Source organism: Onychomys torridus, chromosome 4 (assembly GCF_903995425.1).
Source record: "Onychomys torridus chromosome 4, mOncTor1.1, whole genome shotgun sequence".
Classification (NCBI taxonomy): domain Eukaryota; kingdom Metazoa; phylum Chordata; class Mammalia; order Rodentia; family Cricetidae; genus Onychomys; species Onychomys torridus.
Window position 1 is genome coordinate 13,934,110 of NC_050446.1, and position 14,191 is coordinate 13,948,300.

The window sequence follows — 14,191 nt, forward strand, 5'->3', positions numbered from 1 at the left end:
ATTCTGTTTCTGAAAACAAGACAAAATATTGTGTGTAGACAGCATCCTTTGACCTTGGCCTCTGAATTTGTTGCCGGTGCTTCAAGATATCACTGGGAACCAGCAGGGGATAGAGCAGCTAGCTGGATGGACCCCAGCTCATTTGTCCATGTATTCCCAATAGCAGTGAGTGTAAAGATGTCAATTTTCCAACTGCAAGGTTATTTCTGAGCAGGGTAACATTTCATGAAGAGTTGCCCAGTAGAGTCAGGATGTGAGCCACTTGTGATGTCCTATTTTCTAGTAGCCATGTGACAAGGGACAAAAGAAAAAGGTGAAATTATTTTATCCATGTATTTCATGAGTTTCTACATCTGGACTACAACACCCAGACTGTCATCACATCAGTAAATAAGCAATGTAGGATTACGAAGGAGCCCCTTAACCTTCTGCGTTTTCATGCTGTGCTTGTCTTCCAAAGCTGGTGTGTTCTGGGCACTTAAAACCCAGTTCAACTCAGGGCCAGCCCCACCTTCCCCAACCTCTGCCTCAGGAGCAGGTCATCAGAGCCCTCCACCACAGGCTGGCACGCTGCCATATGGCATGTCAGACACAGTGTTCAAACAGATCCATGTGAAACCTCCAACCTAGGCTCCATGCCAACTGGAGCTCAGATTTCAGCTCTGGAGCTTCCTGCCATTGATGCAGCCACTGACCCTCTTTACAGTCTGTGTGAACAGCCCCACTTGGTTGGTCTCACCGTGCCTACTAGGAAAGAAATGACAAAGTCAACTTTGAGGGTAGAATTTATGGGTTTAGGATGACCTACCTCATCGTCATGATCCCACCCTGTTGCCATGAACACACGATAGGGATTCACGGCAGTTATTTCATGGGAACAAGACGGACTTCTAGGCTGGGGAGTCAAGTGGTTATTGAGCAAGCATAGGAACCTTAGCTCGATTCCTGGTACCCATGTAAAAGCTGGATGTGGTACATGGCTGGAATCCTAGCACTAAGGGGGCTGAAGCAGGTGGATTCCAGAGCTTTCTGGCTTAGGTGAAAAGAAAAGCTTGGGCTCAGAGAGACCCTGCCTCAAAAAGTAAGGTGGAGAGCAACTGAAGATCCCCAACAACAGCCTCTGTGCACAACACCACACACACACACACACACACACACACACACACATATACACACGTACACACACTCACACATGCACACACATACATACACACACAGACACACACACAACACCACACAGACATACACGCACACACACAGACATACACAGAGATACACACACAACACCACACACACACACACACACACACACACACACACACACACACACACACACAGACTTGCTTCTCCAGGAAACACAGGAGAGTCAGCACATTCCAGATCTTTGAGGATCACTTCAAAGACACTTCAGGTAGAATGGAGATGACCTTAATCCCTCTCACTGAATATTCTAGAGGGAGCTGTTGAGTTAGTGTCCAAATGTGTGCAGACACTAACCCACTGTTGGGGGTGTTGGGATGCAGTGGGTCTGTTTAACCGACACTTAGAACCTCTGTTTCCTTCCCTTCCCCAGGAAGAAATGAGTGCCAAAAAGAGAATGCTAATGTTGATTTCCTGCCTCTTCCTGCTGCTGATGGCTAAGGTCTACTTCAGGTAAATCTTGATGAACCACAACCTGCAGGAAGGCCATGGTGGTTTAAACGCTGAATCTCATCCAAAGATGCCATTAACACACGAGTGAACCAGAAGTTACCTCCTCCCTAGTGGATGCTGTGTATATTTTAATTCTTTGATTTTCAGATGCCAGGGGGACATTTGCTGAGTTTCTTGTCCCAGGCTCCATTTCAGATGCTGGAAATGCTTGCCCACAGGGGTATTTCATACACTACAGAATTTCATGTTACATGACAATGTCATGAAAACGGAGTCAGGCAGAGGAGAGTGCTGTTATTACTGTGGTGCTGGGGATAGAATGGGGCCTAGAGTGTGTGCCAGGCAAGAGCTTAGTCACTGGGCCAAAACTGAACTACAATTACATTTAATTACAACAATTATAAACTACCTCAGAGTTCCAAATTTGGCTACTTTTTTGTTTGTTTGTTTGTTTTTGAGACAGGATTTCTCAGTGTAACAGCTCTGATTGTCCTGGAGCTCACTTTCTAGACCAGGCTAACCTCAAACTCACAGAGATCCACTCTGCCTCCTGAGTGCTGGGATTAAAGGTGGCAAATTAGCATCTTATATAGACAAAACTAAAACCATCCTGCTAGAGTAATATCTGTTAACCTGCCAACACCTTTTTCCTAGAAACCTTTAACTCCTATCGCCTATATGCCTCTTCCTGGAACTATTTATAAATAACAATGTTTCTGAGTGCCACTAGAAAAGCAAAGCCAAGAATAAAGGCAAATGCCTTTAGTCCCAGAACTTGCAAGGCAAAGGCAGGTGGATCTCTTTGAGTTAGAGGCTAGCCAGAAAGTTCCAGGCTAGTCAGGGATACATAGTGAATCAATCTGTGAATCAATCTCTCTCTCTCTCTCTCTCTCTCTCTCTCTCTCTCTCTCTCTCTCTCTCTCCCTCCCTCTCCCTCCCTCCCTCCCTCTCTCTCTCTCTCTCTCTCTCTCTCTCTCTCTCTCTCTCTCTGTGTGTGTGTGTGTGTGTGTGTGTGTGTGTGTGTGTGTGTGTGTTTGAGAAAGGTTTCAGTGTGTAGCATTGTCTTAGAAGTAGCTCTGTAGACCAGGCTGGTCTCTGTTTGCTTCTGCCTCTCGAGTGCTGAGGTTAAAGGTGTGTGCCATCACTACCCAGCAAAACCCTGTTTCAAAAAAGAAAGAAAGGAAGACAGTCCTATCATGAAAGAATACCTTAAAAAACTAAGGCCTCCATCTATACATCTTTCATAATAAAATGGGCATTTGATTTCTTTGCCTGTTTTATTTTTGCTCAGGTTGCTGTACTTGGAGTGTAAATCCTTGATTGTGTGGGTACTGGCAGACCTGATGTATTTAGCAGACAGAAACAGAAGCTACCCAGTCACACCTGATAGACTGCACATCATGTTCATAGAAGTACATCCCATAAAATAACTGAAACAGACATTCAACATAGTCATTGCTTATCTTTTATTTATTTTTATTTTATGTGTTTTGTTTGCATGTATATTTGTTTATCACATGTGTGCCTGGTCCCAGCAGAGGCAAGAAGAGGGTCTCAGGTCCCCTGGAACCCGAGTTACAGACCGTGTGGGTGCTGAGAATTGAGCCCAGGTCCTCAGGAAGAGCAGCCAGCTCTGTTAACTGCTAGGCCATCTCTCCAGCCCCCATCCACTGTTTTTTGTTTTTTTTTTTCCAAACTCACATTCTATGGTTCCCTGTATTTCTTCTGGCAAACCTTCTCCTCAGAGAAGGTGCCCTCTCAAGATGTCGCTCTCCACTGTGTGAACATTTGTTCTATAAACTGGAGGACAAAAGTGTCAGGGCCAGAGATTCTAATGATGACAGAGGCTGGGGATGGAAAAATAAACAAGTCTCTAGAGGTGGCCAGGTCTCCCTATGTGTATGTAGGTCATAGGTATTGTAGTGTGTATGTGAATACATGTGAGTATATGTGTGTGAGCATACACTTATGTGTGCATGTGTGTACCAGTGTATGCACATGCACACGTGTATGAGTGTGTGTGCTACAAGGTTTCTATAGAGACAGAACATGAGGCATAGTATTTACTGCTGGACTCTTGGGATAGGATCGTATGAGGAAAAACCTCCCAGCTGTCTTTTTTCAAACAGGGGCAATGCCTCCCAGAGGGAGAGGACTTGGGGGTTAAGGAGGAGAGGCTTATCCATTTCGGGGAGGTTTTAGTCTAGCCCACGTGGTTCCAAGCCCCTGGAGTCTCCAGGTCAGAGAGACCTGGAGACTCCAGCACCAGCAGATGTTGAGTATAGTTTTGCTGGGTGTGTGATGGACTGAAAATGTGATCCTGGCTGGATCTAAAGAAACTGGCTGTGTAGTTTTGGGTTGCTACACCCCTGCTAAGAAGAAACTGACAGTTCAGAAGCTCAAGGATCATCACTGGCTCATTGGCTTAGCACCAGTGGGACCTCCTCAGGACCAGGACATGACTTCACTGTTGGAGTGTCTCTGTGGGGAGCAGGTTCTTTAGGTCAGGCCACTCTAGTAGCCACGATGTCTGTCCTAGATCTAGAAATGAACGGGGTCAACACACTGAAACATGGTGGCTTTTTAAAAAAAAACATTTAAAAAAGTATTTATTTATTATGTATATTGTGTTCTGCCTGCAAACCAGAAGAGGACACCAGATCTCATTATAGATGGTTGTAATCCACATGTGGTTGCTGGGAACTGAATTCAGGACCTCTGGAAGAACAGCCAGTGCTCTTAACCTCTGAGCCGTCTCTCCAGCCCTTAAAAAAACATTTAAAAAATTATTTTTAGCTTAGTGTATGTGTACATGACTGTATGTGGGCATGTGCAGGTGCCTGTGGCTCTGGTCTTGGATGTCCTGGAGTCACAGACCATTGTGAGCCACCTGACATGGATTCTGGGAACTGAGCTCAGGTCTAGAACACCAAGTGTTTCTAACCATTGAGCCATTCTCCAGCACCCCCAACTTGATGGTTTTTAGAAAGTTCCTCACTTGTCATGTGTTGTCTGATAAGGGCCTTCTTGTGCTATGGAATTTTGACAGTCTGTCCTGGGAGGCAGTCTATTTGGTGATAGGGTATCTGTGCAAGGCCGTGTCAGATCACATCAGAAAATGACGAGCTCTGGAGGTCAGTTCTGTTACAGAACACCCCCGGTGGTACATGGGAAGCTGCCAGGCAGGTGGTTAAACTAAATAATTAATGAGAGTGTGGTGGTTAGAATAAAAATGGTGCCCATAGGCCCATGGGGAGAGGCATTTTTGGAGAGGTGTGGCCTTGTTGGAGTAGGTGTGGCCTTGTTGGAGGAGGTGTGGCCTTGTTGGAGTAGGTGTGGCCTTGTTGGAGTAGGTGTGGCCTTGTTGGAGTAGGTGTGGCCTTGTTGGAGTAGGTGTGGCTTTGTTGGAGGAAGTGTATCACTAGTGGGTCAGGATTTGAAGTCTCAGATGCTCAAGCCTGGCTAGTTGTTTAGTCACTTCCTGCTGCCTGTGGATCCAGATGTAGAACTCTCAGTTACTGCTCCAGCACCAGGTCTACCTGCATGCCGCCATGTTTCCTGCCATGATGATAATGGACTAAACCTCTGAAACTGTAAGCCAGCCCCAGTTAAATGTTTTCCTTTATAAGAGTTGCCATGGTCATGGTGTCTCTCCAGAGCAACAAAACACAAACTAAGACAGTGATGGCCCTGACTCTTCACCTGTGGTGGGAAAGAGCTCCTGGATGGCCATTCTTTTTTCCACTGTTGGTCCAGATGCAGGAAACTCCTGAATCCTTCCTCACTTTCTAACATGGCAGGCTGAGTGTGGGTGACTTGGCTCAGTTGTAGGCCTCTGACTGTTCTGAGGTCATCAAAGGTGGGCTGAGTTAAGCTACTGTCATGGGGTTAAGGTGCTTTTCCAACAGCCAAGATCTCCACTTGCAGTGTGATTGTCTGGGTGTCATCCCATAGTAAGCTAGAAGCATCTGCACTTAAAAGGATCAAGGTGGCTGGGCATAGTGGATACACCTTTAATCCTAGCACTCCAGAAGCAGAAGCAGGGCCAGGATGCCTTTCTCTCCAGAGCTGTAACACTTACATCACCCCCATAGCTAGAAACATCTGCATGTAAAAGGATCATGGTAGCTGGATGTAGTGGATAGACCTTTAATCCCAGCACTCCAGAGACAGAAGCAGGTGGATCTCTGTGAACTGAAGGTCATCCTGGTCTACACAGTGAGTTCCAAGTCAGCCAGGGCTACATGGTAAGACCTTGTCTCATAGAAAAAGAGGTGGAGGGAATCAAAGGTGAATACATCAACTCCTCCTGACCTCTTTATACCATTTAAATAACTCTTTTTGAGTTTATACTCTCTAGTGACCTTTTTCTCCTTCCACCAAGGTACCTTTCTCTTCATTCTGCTGTTTGTGACCTCTCCTCCAATTCCCTTCATCTGTTCCCTAGACCAGCTTGTCCCCTTCCAGACCAGGAGACACCTGCTCTCCCAGCTGCTTCCTCAGCCCTGTGACCCTAGAGCTCTACCACTGCCCTGTCCCAAAGCCACTGAAAGCTGAGGCTAGGCAATGAGGACATGGGAAGAGCCACAGAGCTGAGACTGCTTTGTGTGAGCTCAGTGGGTAAGGGCTGGCTGAGCAAACAGATGCCACAATAACCTGCTGCTCTTTGTACCAGGAACCACCAGGAAGAGGAACTTCTGCTCTCAGATTGGTTTAACCCCAGGTAAGAACAAAGACACGTGTTGCTTTGAGGCGACAGTTTCAACACAACCATAGCTCTGCCAGGGCATCTGGAAGTAGTAGTATGTTTCCACCATTCTAACACAAGCCTAGGAAAGCTCCCAGAAACAAGAAGTCCCGATACTGTGAAGGAATTTGGTACCTTGGCCTGGGTTCACAGTTAACCTTCCTGATTCTTCAGCGAAGGAGATTTGAGGCAGGTTCTTGCTTCTGCCCCTGTGGGACAGCCATGGCTGAGAGGACTGTTTCAAAGAGCAAAGGTGTGTTCACTAGGCATTGGTGTGTAGAGATGGACAGCCAGTCTCAAATCTTCCTCTTCTGCCTGGGGTTCATGGGTGCTGGTGCCTGATGGAGGTGGAGAGGTGGTAAGGTCGTGAGGCTGCTGGTGTCTTAACATGCATGATCAACCCATATCACCTTGACTACATGTCTGCAACTGTATCCGTCACTGGTGGCTTAAACTCAGCAAACAAAAGCTGATGGTGGCTAAAACAGTCAGGTCTGAGGCTTATCCAGGTTTCCCTAAGGTTCATCTGGAAGCAAAAGAAAAAGGCAACTACTGACCTTCCTAACACCCTCTGCCCTCAGGGAACCAGCAAGGTTAGCCATGAACTCAGGTTCAGCATTGGTGTGGGCACCTCCCATGATGAAGTGACTGTTTCTCTACCTGTGTGTATCTTTCTTTTTCTTTGCTTCTTTGTGCATGTTGAGGCCAGTGTTCACACCAAGTGTCTTCCTTGATCACCCTCCACCTTGGATTTTGAGATGGGCGTCTCACTGAACCTTGAGTTCACTGATTGGCTAGATTGGCTGGCCAGTAAGTTTGAGGGATCCATCTGTTGCTGCTTCCCAGGGGTTAGGGTTTATAAACAAGTGACACCACACCTGTTGTTGTTTTGTTTTATATTTGTGTGTGTGTGCGTGTATGAGTGCATGTGTGTGTGTGTGTGTGTGTGTATGAGTGCATGTGTGTGTGTGTGTGTGTGTGTGTGTGTGTGTGTGTGTGTGCTCTGGCATACATGTCGGGATCGGAGGACAACTTGCAGTGGTCAGCTCTCTCCTTTCACCATGTAGCTCTTGGGGATCAAACTCAGGTCACCGGGTTTTGCAGCAAACATCTCCACTCTTTGCACCACCCGGCTGGTCCCATAGCTGTTGATTTCCCCTTTTTCATGTGGATGGCAGGGATTGAACTCTGGCCACGCTCGGTGGTTGGCAAGCACTTTATCAATAACCATCTTCTTGGGAGTGTGTGTGTGTGTGTGTGTGTGTGTGTGTGTGTGTGTGTGTGATGTGCTTTGTGCTACAGCAGCTTGGTAATCAACTTCCCCATGGGTGCTGGTTCTCGGTTGGTGTTTGATAAGCAAGGTGAAGGACCCTGAATGGAGTTTGTACACAGGTATGTGTTTATCCACAGGACAAATTTCTAAAATGGAGTCTTTGAATCGGACACTATGATGTTTAAAAGTTGGTGTAACACTGCTGTTTCTCTTTACTAATCGTACAACTCTATTTTCTTATTAACAGGGCACAAAATATTACCGACACTTTATTCTTGGTGAAACAGCTTGTTAAACTCTCTCAACCCAGTCTGTGTCTCCGTAGTTGTGATGTGAACTCTTTTTAGCTATTGTTCATTTTTCGTGAGTTCCTTTGACCTATGAGCACTTTGAGTGCACCTCAGATGCACAGAGTTAGGTTAGCCCTCCTCCACAGTCATGGCAGCTCTTAGGATTGTCCCCCACAACTCCACTCATATCATCTGTTAGTGTGTGTACACATGTTCATGTGTGTGCTGGTGTACATGTGTGCTCATCTGTCTAGAGGCTGGAGGGCAACCTTGAGTGTTGTTCTCAGGTCTCTCACGGAAGGAACCCAGAGCCTGTTGATTTGGCTGACTTGGCTGGACTACCTGGCTTTCCAGCTCCAGGGCTCCTCCTGGCTCTACCTTTCTTGCTCTGGGACTACAAGCATGCACAACTGAGCTTTGCATGGGTACTGCATGTTGAACTCTGCTCCTCATGTTTACAAGATTAAACCCATAAACCCAAGATTTTACCCATAAAACTAGTTCCTACCCGCTAATTTGCTTTAGAAAAAAAAATGAGCATGGTGGTTGTGGCGCACATTTTTAATCCCAGCACTTGGGAGGCAGAGGCAGGCGGATCTCTGTGAGTTTGAGGCCAGCCTGGGCTACAGAGTGAGTTTCAGGATATCCAGGAATACACAGAGAAACTCTGTCTCCCAAACAAACAAGACGACAACAACAACAAAATGAAATAAAAACTACAATTTCACCGGGCGGTGGTGGCACACGCCTTTAATCCCAGTGCTCGGGAGGCAGAGCCAGGCAGATCTCTGTGAGTTTGTGGCCAGCCTGGTCTACCAAGTGAGTTCCAGGCACAGCTACACAGAGAAACCCTGTCTTGAAAAACAAGCAAACAAACAAAAACTACAATTTCCTGTCACTGTGTCTGACTTTTTGCCCTTCCTGTTCCCTTGACCTGCCATCACCTCTAACATAATCACCATCCTGAGTCCCAAAGACCAATCATGTGATCCTGGTTGATTAGACTTTCTTTTCTCCTTTTATGTATATTTAATCTTATATCCAGATTATGGGACATATTCAGAACAAGCCCATTGTAGTGGTTTGTAACTTCATGCTTGTGGTATTCTGGACTCCTCGCCCAAAGCACTGTTAAGATTTCCCAAATTTTATCATCGCTGTAGTAGATTTTGTTGTCTGTGTGACCGTCCAGGGTTGAAACAACCAGTTAACCTTTCGCCATTCTGCCCACGGCCCTGAGTGGTTCGCCATTGAGCCCAGTGCTCTGAGCCTCCTCGCCTGGAACCAAGGAGGTAGGGCAGGTGATGGACACCTCTCTGGCTGCCATAACTGGGTGGTTTAGGCAGAGGGACTTCCCTTTGCACTGAAAGCTTAGTTCATGGCCGGGCAACAGCAGGATCAGGATCCAGAGAAGCCTCTTCCTGGCTTGCAGATGGCTTCCACACTGCCCTGGTGTGGCCAAGACAGGAAGCAGAGCAAGCTACTCTCTTATCTCTCTTCACAAGGACTCAAACCCCAATGACTCATAAGGCCTCACCTCCAAATACCATCCATCATATGCAAAAGTTAGGACTTTGATATATGACTTAGAGGGATACAGTTTGTAGAGATAGTCTCCCAGGGCAGTGTCCTGTATAAATTCCCAAAGATCTCTCTGTTCTTTTGCACTTGCCAGTTGCATGGGCATGAAAACTATCTCTTGAGTAACATCAGCAGAGACGAAGGTGTAAGGCTCTGTCCTCCACATAGACTAATGAGGAAAAAGGAAGAACAGACTCTGCTTTCCTGGGCCTGTGGGAGGACAATGATGTTTGGGGTATTTACTTAGTGCCCTGGTCCCCGAGCCAAGCTCCTGCTCCACGATGGCCTTAGAGAACAACAATCTTCATATGGTGTGGGAGGGCAAGAAGGAGGACACCCTCACAGCCTCAAGCTCAGAGAACCCACTATCTCACCTGTCTGGCAGCTCCCACTACAAGGACAGGCATTGGTTTAGCCACTACCAAAGGCGGGACAGTGAAGCAAATAATAGATGAGCAAAGGGTTTGAGAAGAAAAGCTGGCCTGTAACTATCCATGGGGGCTTTGGAAAGCTTGGCAAATATCCAACACTCAGGACTGAAAACGAACTGTGTGGAAGGCTGTGAGTTCAGAAAAGACATTGAGCAAATTCTGAGCCCCCACCTCTGGTTGGCACAGGCTCTGTGCAAGCAGGATGTGTGAGGTAAAGTAGAGTTCACTGCCTGCAGCCTGGCTGTGTGACAGCGGCATGCCTCAGCTTGTGCATAGGGCCTCATGGTAGAATGGGTAATTTACTGAGACCAAGCATTTATGGGAAATCACCCCATCAGTTGTGACCTATTAAGCTAACAAACAAAAGAAAAAACACCCGGATGGGAAGGAAAGCCTGATCTTTTGAGTTACCATCTAAATTTTTTTTTTTCAATTAAAGCATGCAAAAAAAGAATCCTGTTGTTCCTCATAGGGGAAGGAGAAGAATCAGTAGACATCCCAGGAGGAGACTGCCTTTCCACTGACAAGTTTTAATCAGTTCTAGTGTGCACAAAAGCAAAAGGAAAATGTGAAAACAAAGCCTACCAAACAGAGAACAGCTGTTAGGATACAGTCATCATTACACAAAACAGCCAGAGCTGAAAGTACGCTAAGTGAAATAACAAATCCACAGAGGTCCTCAGCAGCAGATGCCAGCAGACAGGAGAAACAGTGATCTCAGACACTCAGTGGACAAGATCAGCCCATGCAAAAACAGTGTATCGGTATAATTTGAAAAAAAAAATCCCACATGACCATCTTATTATGTAGAAAAAAGCATTTGATAAAGTCCAACACTTTTTAACAGCATAAACACCCAGTGCTCTAGGAGGGGAGGAATTTTCTTAGCCTGGTACAGATAGAAGGAAATACAGATAATTTGGACTTAATTGGAACTAAAAATGTTGTAAACCATGTGAAGAAAAGAAGCCTGGGTTACAAAGAGAAACCCTGTCAGGAAACACAAAAAACAAAAGTGAAGAGACAATCTGCACTATAGAAAAATATTTTCAAGTTACACATCTGATAAAAACCTAGTATTCTGAATTAATAAGCAGCTCTTACTATTAAGCAACAAAAAGCAGTAAAAATGGGCCAAAGATCTGGACACCATTTCTTCAAGGAGGATATATTTATGCCTAAGAGAGACACAGAATATGCTTTATCAACATTAATCATCAGGGGAATGCAAATCGAAACCACAACAAGGTACCACTTCACACCAACAATATGGGAAGAGCACAGGCTGGGTAGATTATAAAAGCTAGACAGTAAGAATCATTAGGACATGGAGAAATTTGTGGCCCAACTGTGGCATTGTGGAACCACTTGTCAGCTATAGAATTACACACACACACTGGGGAAGTGAATGCAGGTGCTTATAGAGGCCAAAAGAGGGTGTTGGATCCCCTGGAGCTGGAGTTACAGTAGGTTGTGAGCAGCCTGATGTGGATGCTGGGAACTGAACTTGGATCTCAGCAAGCATCTTCTGTATTTCTACATACTCGTTGTTAATGCATAGACACAGGGTTAATGTTTAGGAACTAATCTGGTGAATTCTCTCTCTAATTCACATATCAATTCTAGGTGTTCTTCTTCTTAGGATTTTCCAGGTAGATGATTAAGTATGGATGATTGTATTATGATGAGTATTATTTTTCTCATTTCCAATGTGATGCCTTGATTTCCTTTTCTTGCCTTTGCTGCAGCAGCCACAGCTTCTGCCCCTGTGTTGAAGAGCAGTATGGGGGTCATCCTTGTCATGTTCTTGATCTTCAGGAGGAAGAAGCCAGCCTTCAACTATTAAACATGTTAGCTGTAGGACTTTTATAGATGTTTTTTTAGACAGGATCTCACTATGCAGTCTTGGCTAGCCTGAAAGCACTATGTAGACCAAGCTACTCTCAGACTCATAGAGATCCACCTTTCTCTGTCTCCCCAAATTAAAGGTATACACCACCACACCCACAGGCCATGTAGATTTAAAAAAAATCAAGATGAGGCAACCATTCCATCTTTTTCTGAAAGTTTCTTTATAATATCGTGAATAGGTGACAGGCTCTATAATGTTTCTCCTGTGTTGAATGATTTGGGTGTGTGATTTTTCTTTAGCTTCTGAAACTGTGACTTACATTAATTTTTAAATGCCTTACCTTCTTGGCATGTCCTAATCCTTCTATTTCCTCGGTATTGAGTGCAAGTCTAATCTACCTCACTCTTGTTGGATGACACAGACAACTTAAACCATGAGTTTAGAACACCACAGGGTACACAGAGCGAGAAAACGGAGGTCAGGGATGGAAGCCAGGATCCCGCCTACAGTACTGGCTTCAGGCAAAACCAAGAGTATGACAGGGTTCTGACCCTGAGCTGTCTATTTTCTAAAATTGATTAAGCTGTAACCAGCTCTCAAGATAAATAGTCCCAGGCTTAGGAGGAGAACACAAGGGCTGAGGCTAGACCGGCTGGGGGCATTGTGGCTACTCCAGCTCAGCCACTTGCTAGTTGTGTGTCAACATGAAGAATAAGAAGAAAGCTAGCACTCACCTGAGGAGGGGCATTGCCAGGGTCATGTGAGCAAACTAGAGTTTGTCACATCTGATTGGCATCTAGTCAGTACCATTGCAGGGTTAGCATCTGCCATTGGGTACCCATCATTGCAGGCATGCAATGATACCCAACATGTGGCTGTTCTTTGGCTTTCCACATGGTGGCTTGTGTTGGTTTTCGACTGTTGAACCATGCTGTCATATTTTATTTCTGCTTTTGTGTGTCCCATAGGAGACGTATGGATGTCATCACCACCACAGACTGGCTGGCCCCAGTCATATGGGAAGGCACCTTTGACAGAGAGGCTCTGGAGAAATATTACAGAAAGCAGAACACCACCGTGGGCTTGGCTGTGTTTGCTGTTGGCAGGTAGATGCTGTGAAGGTAGATGCCCATTTTATCTTGGAAAATGTGGTTCAGCATCCATAGATGTTTTGCCCCCAAAGAGCTTCATGACCTCTTTTGTGATCACTAACTACTGCTGAGCATACGAAATAGAATTTGCTATGATTAGTCCCTAGACCAAGGCTGAATCCATAAGGCCACTTGAGAGTTCTTAACCAATGCCCCACTCAGCTCTGACTCAGTAGTTCTAAAATTTCATGGCCATTGTCAGGCCTATGGACTTATTAACCAGGTTGGTGGATCTTTAGACCCAACATCTCTACCCTGATCTATTGGAGTTTTTTAGTATCAAGGACACCTCTCTTGTCAGCACATTCAAGGGCACCCATTCCGTTTAGAAACTTAAGTTTCTTGTTCTGTGTGTTCCCAGTCTCACTGACCAGTACCTGGACCCGTTCTTGCAATCAGCTAGAAAGTTCTTCATGCCTGGCTATAGGGTGATCTTCTACGTCATGGTGGATAGGCACCTGCAGTTACCTGAAACAGACTACAACCCTCTGCAATCCTTTCAAATACACGTGATAGGTGAGGAGAGGTGGTGGAGCAACTTTGACCTCATGCGCATGAAAATCTTGGCTGAGCACATCCAGGAGCACATAAAATATGAGGTGGACTTCCTCTTCATCATGAGTGCCAACCTGGTCTTCCAGAATGAGTTTGGGGTGGAGACCCTGAGCACGTCTGTAGCCCAGCTCCATGGTTGGTGGTATTTCTGGAAGACAAAGGATCTTCCCTATGAGAGGAGACCTATGTCAGTAGCCTACATTCCCTTTGGACTAGGGGACTTCTATTATGCTGGCACCATTATAGGTGGAGTGCCCTTTCAGGTTTTGGACTTCACTCAGGAATACTTGAAAGGTGTTGTTTGGGATGCAGAAAATGGACTTAACAGCACCTATGAAAAATACCTCAACAAATATTTTTTTCTCAACAAACCCACCAAGCTTCTATCCCCAGAGTACAGTTGGGACCCCACCTTCAACATCCCTCGACAAGTATGGAACATGAAGATTGCTCAGTATCCCACAGACAGCTTATGATGTACCAGTGTTTATGGGCTAAAGAATAAACCACAGTAGTAGTTCCTTATAGACATAGGATGTCTTTTAAAAAACTCACACTTCAGAGACCTGATAATGTATACTCTATCCAAATCAATTATTCTTTCTTGCAATTTTGAATCAACCAATTTGGCTGAAACTAGGATGCATAAAAAGGTGAT

At 45.5% G+C, this 14,191-nt stretch overlaps 1 protein-coding gene across 1 annotated transcript; it reads left to right on the forward strand.

Moving 5' to 3' along the window:
- Nucleotides 1–1,579: 1,579 nt before the first annotated feature.
- On the forward strand, nucleotides 1,580–14,100 carry Glt6d1 (glycosyltransferase 6 domain containing 1). The gene is made up of 4 exons (XM_036183378.1): nucleotides 1,580–1,653; nucleotides 6,329–6,376; nucleotides 12,796–12,933; nucleotides 13,340–14,100. Exons 1-4 carry the CDS (start codon nucleotides 1,580–1,582, stop codon nucleotides 14,007–14,009), a joined length of 930 nt encoding a protein of 309 aa, XP_036039271.1. The 3' UTR covers nucleotides 14,010–14,100.
- The last annotated feature ends 91 nt before the right edge of the window (nucleotides 14,101–14,191 follow it).

Excerpts from the sequence above, each read along its gene's own strand:
- Glt6d1 (XM_036183378.1), top strand. The coding sequence starts at position 1,580 with ATGAGTGCCAAAAAGAGAATGCTAATGTTGATTTCCTGCCTCTTCCTG. Across the intron at positions 6,377-12,795 it reads TCAGATTGGTTTAACCCCAG|GAGACGTATGGATGTCATCA; the intron begins GTAAGAACAAAG and ends TGTGTCCCATAG. Across the intron at positions 12,934-13,339 it reads GCTGTGTTTGCTGTTGGCAG|TCTCACTGACCAGTACCTGG; the intron begins GTAGATGCTGTG and ends GTGTGTTCCCAG.